Source organism: Limulus polyphemus, unplaced genomic scaffold (genome assembly GCF_000517525.1).
Source record: "Limulus polyphemus unplaced genomic scaffold, Limulus_polyphemus-2.1.2 Scaffold11062, whole genome shotgun sequence".
Classification (NCBI taxonomy): Eukaryota; Metazoa; Arthropoda; class Merostomata; order Xiphosura; family Limulidae; genus Limulus; species Limulus polyphemus.
The window spans coordinates 8,730-14,240 of record NW_013676672.1 but is presented as its reverse complement, the minus strand read 5'-3'; the positions used below and the strand labels follow the sequence as shown (position 1 = coordinate 14,240).

General features: G+C 31.4%; 1 protein-coding gene across 1 annotated transcript in view; it reads left to right on the top strand.

Moving 5' to 3' along the window:
- Positions 1-221: 221 nt before the first annotated feature.
- LOC111083757 (neither inactivation nor afterpotential protein C-like) overlaps positions 222-5,511 on the top strand; it is a 6,490-nt gene continuing 1,200 nt past the window's right edge. Inside the window, exons 1-2 of the mRNA XM_022380440.1 lie at positions 222-475; positions 773-884. Coding sequence (XP_022236148.1) covers positions 228-475; positions 773-884 — 360 coding nt within the window. The 5' untranslated portion in view covers positions 222-227. The remainder of the gene's footprint in view (positions 476-772; positions 885-5,511) is intronic.

Sequence of the window (5,511 nt, the reverse complement as noted above, 5' to 3'; positions counted from 1 at the left end):
ATTTACTAAAGAGGGACGATCTCTTCAGATTGATCTTAAACTATTTATTATACTTCAGTAATTTACTAAAGAGGGACGATCTCTTCAGATTGATCTTAAACTATTTATTATACTTCAGTAATTTACTAAAGAGGGACGATCTCTTCAGATTGATCTTAAACTATTTATTATACTTCAGTAATTTACCCACTGCAGATTGATATTTGGTTTTGTTAATCCAGGAAAACATGCTGTTACCGGAGAGGACAGTAACTGATTCTCTTCATTCAGCTCTTTCTTCAGTTTTGAATCTCGCCAGCACAGAAGACCCTCCTCATCTAATTCTCTGTATGCGGCCACAGAAGAAAGAATTGATTAACGACTATGACAGCAAATCCGTCCAAATCCAGCTCCACGCTCTCAATGTTCTAGAAACAATTCTTATCCGTCAGTTTGGATTTGCTCGGCGTATTTCGTTTGTCGACTTTCTTAATCGGTATGCTATTTTTTAACATTTTTATAGACAGGCTTTAAACATCTCAGTAATTCAAATAATATGATTATGATCAATTCTAAGAAATGAAAAATATTTGTAATTCAAAATACCAATCGATATTTTTAATGGATAATGGCGAAGAGTATTATGAAACTCATATATTGTATTTAACTTATGACTTATATTATTTCTGCTAGCGTGGGAAAAACTCTCAATCTTGGCTTGTTTTTAGGTATCAGAAATTCTCTAAATATCTGTTCAAATTCACAATAAATTATTTTATTACATGTCTGTTAGATATCAGTATCTGGCTTTTGATTTTAACGAAAACGTTGAGTTAACCAAGGAAAACTGTCGTTTGCTGCTACTTCGACTCAAGATGGATGGATGGACCTTAGGGAAAAATAAGGTTGGTGAAATCCTTTTACCTTTACATAAGCTTACAGTTATCTCAATAGAGACTGACGTGAGGAAACGTGAAAAGCTAGGGAAGAAAGTTTCTTTCTTAACTTTCATTATCTATTGTTACGTATTAGAATTTCAAATAGTCTGAAATTAAGTTAACTGATAAATTTAAATTAAGTAGTTAAATTGTACTTTAAATTTAGCATTTAAATATATGCCGATATATAGTCAGTTTATGATATTTGCCAACAAGATTGATACACACAATTTTCTATTTTAACACAAATACGTTTTAATATACACACAACAGTACAATCTAAAATAACGGTTATTACAAATAGTTATTACAAACAATGATTTATAAACAAAAGTTTCACAAACTTATAAGCAATGTAAAGTCTTCTTTCTAGTTTGGAACTTCCTTGATATCTTATCGAGGGTTCACGATGAGAATTACGAGATGATGTAGGTACGATTCCCCGGGAAACTAGCTAGCTTTGTTCTTTGCCACACACGCTGAGTTTTCCACCGTTGAAGTTATGTAATGTTTTCGTAAAAATACTAACGTCTGATGAGAATCCACTAAAGTTAAATGAGTTGTAATATTCGAACTTTGTAAAGCTCCTGGTCAAATATGTGAAGTTTTCCAATTGGTAAGCGTTATAACAATTACAGTTATAGCTTTCGAAGTTTATAGCACACTGACAATAGTGAATAGATATTCTCCTTGGCGCGTCGCGTTGGTTATACTTATAGGCATGGGAAGATTTTCTAGAAAATTCAGATTACGTAATAATGCAAATTAAAGCGTTTACGTACACACATATATTGTTGATTCCCACTCTCAAGAATCTTCTACAGCTTTGGAAAATAGGCGAGAGTTTTTCAATACATATTTAACAGTATAAGCTATGTATGTTTCTAAAAATAAATTTAATCTAAACAAACGTATATATCAAAACAACTATATAATAATAAATTCATTACACCATCAAATGACGTGTGTAATAATGTTGAATGTTGGTTTTGGTTCAGTTGAGGTACTAAATTTGCTGCTGTATGAAATTTTATGCTTCCATGGGGAACATTTAAGGCTATAATATTCCAAATATTGTCCTGTGATTTTTACATCCTGTAACAATCATAGTGAATACTTGGCTGTTGAATACGGTTTGCATATGTGATGATATTCCACAACAACAGCATAAGCGAAACGTTCTTACAAGGTGGACTAAACCCTGGGTACAATATATCAAGGACTATATTTGATAATGTAAACAGTATAACTTTCTTATATCATTTAGCAGAAAAAAAAATAATTACTTGAAATTCACTGATGATGGAAAAACAATATTTTTGAGTAATATTTGAATATTTTTTTAAGTTTTATATTATTTGCTTTTGACACTAAAATGTTATATTTTGACGTCAGCTTTACTCTTCCTTTCATATGTTCCATTCAAAAATACAGAAGAATTTTTGAAAAATATTGGCAGAGAGGTTAACACAGATTTACAGTTGTAATTTTATTGTATGATTAGATAAGTGCTCTATAATCTAGTTTATCATGTGTGTAACTATTTTTATACGTATGTTAAAACTATAAAGTACTAGCATTATTCGTATATAAAAGTTAACAGAATGGAAGTTCGACCCTTGATATCGGTTGGTGGATGTTTCCTGTTTAATCTAGCAATCGGTACACTACTAACGTTTGGAAACCTCACTCCTTACTTAACTTCTTACCTGAAACAAAGAGTAAAGAAGGACACAAAATATGAAGAAACTAGCTGTATTTTCTATGCATTTTTCTCTATAACTTCACTGATTTATTTTGCAAGCAAACTAGGTTGTCTGATTGGACGTTGCTGTAGCATGGTTATTGGTTCTTTTACTTTATAGTAAGATGTACATTTATATATATGTATTTAATAATAATAACTAAAAATCCAATTTCAGCCATGTTACTTAAATCATAGATGTAAATAATTATAAAATACAATGACAATATATTTGTAAATAATCAAAGTCACAGTAATGTTTATATTAACACAGAGACTTTATTGTAGAAATAATTGGAAGAGGAAGACACGTTTATGCTGAAATCCCGGAGTCGCTAGAAGCTGTTAGGGTTTTATGAAGTTAAATTAAAAAATATGTCGTCATTGTTTATGTACTTTATGTATACTTAGCGTCTGTAAATACAAATATAATCTTATACGCCAGTTTTTAGATATGTTGTGAGATAGTAAATTCTACTTTTAATATGTTATGGTTTCGTTTACCGTTCTTTTATTATTCCTTCTAGTATTTAGTTCAATTATGAATTCTTAATTATATTAAAGTGTTAACTCACCTTCTAGCTTAAGCTCGTTAAATTTCAGTATATATATGTAGTATAAAACTGACATAAGCTTCTCTTAGCGATGACATACAGATATCAGTGTTGTGAAAGCTTATGTTAATTAGCTGGTCACATGAGATGTTACCTCGTGATATAACCATTGAATAAAAACCGTGCCTTATGTTAAAACGAGTTAGTTCACGAGATACAGTTAAAACCTATTATTGCTGATCGTTACTCGATATTGTTATAAATCTTGAAGTTACCTGAATTCACAATATTTTGTTTTTTGAAATTTGATTTTCTTCTCCTCTAGTTCTTTTTCCCGATTCCGGATCATTGAAATAATTATTAACTAATTAATCCTGATATATTGATCTTGTGTTATTCATTAACGTCTGTATGATGTCCTGGCCAGACACGTATTTATTAACTGTGTTTCTGGTAAGTTATGAAATTTATAGTACAAAATTTTATTTTATGTTTCTGTGGTGGTCAGTTAATCAATTCGTTTTTTTTTGTTTTTTTTTTTGTTCGACCATATTTGCAGCAACTGTTTATTTTAGTCAGTTACAACATCATTTGCCTGTTTTATGTAGTCTTTGTATGCTGGTGTCCGTTTGCATAAGTGAAAAGAACTAACTTGTTGATTACCTTATATTTTCTATGGATCATACGTTCGTTATTCTAAGGACTAATTCAACTTAAACCAATTATTTAGAACCTTTCGTGAAGAGCAGAGAAAATAGGAAAGTAAGTTTAATATTTTTTCAAAGTTTCGGACCAGACATACGTGTTTTTTGTGCTTACGGATGTCTAATCATGTAAGAAACTATTAGTCCTTAACTACTGAGCAAATGTTTTGTTGCAAGCTCTATTTTCATATATTTTAATTTACACATTTGCTAGTGGACGTATAACGTAAAGGTCGATAAAGTTCGAGAAGCTTCGTGTAGTATCTTAAAACAAGGGCACCATATAACATGAGTAAACAGTGATGATTGAGTAGAGTAAGTTCAGGGTTAGAAAAGTTACTTACTGATAGAAGAGAGAGTTATCACGTCTATTTTGCTATTCAGTTATTCGATCAATTAGACGTGAAATTCTATCATTTATTTTATAAGTACGTTAGGAATACAATCATGTCGGAGCTTATGTTAAAATGTTTATGAAACTAAAATTATTGAAGACATACATTAATTGTTATCATTACATAGATTGGAATTGGCAATATCTTGCCAAATAATACAAAAATACCCACCTTATAATAGAACAAAAGGAGAGATCTATGGGCTTATTTTGGAGAAAATATAATAGATCTTAGAATAAACTTCAACTTTCAAGATGACAACACAATTTACTGGAAGTAGGGAATATTAACCTGATAGGGTGAAGTAAGGTGGGGGCTTTTTGAGACATGTGTCCGTTTCGGTAACCGTGTATATCTATCAAGAACCCTGATAATCAAGTGGCTAATAAGGTTCTGCCCTGGTAATAGACATATTAGGTCTAGTGTATAGCACATACTGAGGGGTTAATGACTGAATGAATTCCCGTGGAACCAAAAAATAAATAAGATACTCATCATTGGGTCCACAGACGCAAGAAATCACAAATCGTCAATCATCCTCTCTTTGTGTAGCGAAATGTTTAAACTATCCTGGATCTTTTCTCGTTGTCTACCTCTACTTATTTTCCTCACAAATTTACCAGTTGTTAACAAGTGTTCCATCCCTCATCACATGACCAAACAATGCTGCTTGTTTTTTACGTACTTTTGTTATCAGTGTTTTTTGTTTGTTGTAGAACTTCATTTGTTATCCGGTCTATATAGGAAACCCGAAACATTCTACACAGGAACCATATTTCGGTCGTATTAAGTGAATTTTCCATTTATTTGTTTATTGTCCATGATTCACAACCGTACATCAAGACTGGTTCGATGTAGGAGCTAAGAACTCTTTTGCGCTCTTTCATTGATATACATTTGTAAGTCAATGTATTTTTCATCTTCATAAATGTTGTTTCAGCTTCTACAATTCTGCTCTTAACCTCATTTAGACAACTGTCATTTGTTTGTTTATTGTCCATGATTCACAACCGTACATCAAGATTGGTTCGATGTAGGAGCTAAGAACTCTTTTGCGCTCTTTCATTGATATACATTTGTAAGTCAATTTATTTTTCATCATCATAAATGTTGTTTTAGCTTCTACAATTCTGCTCTTAACCTCATTTAGACAACTGTCACGTGTTTCTTTATTGTCCATGATTCACAACCTTTATT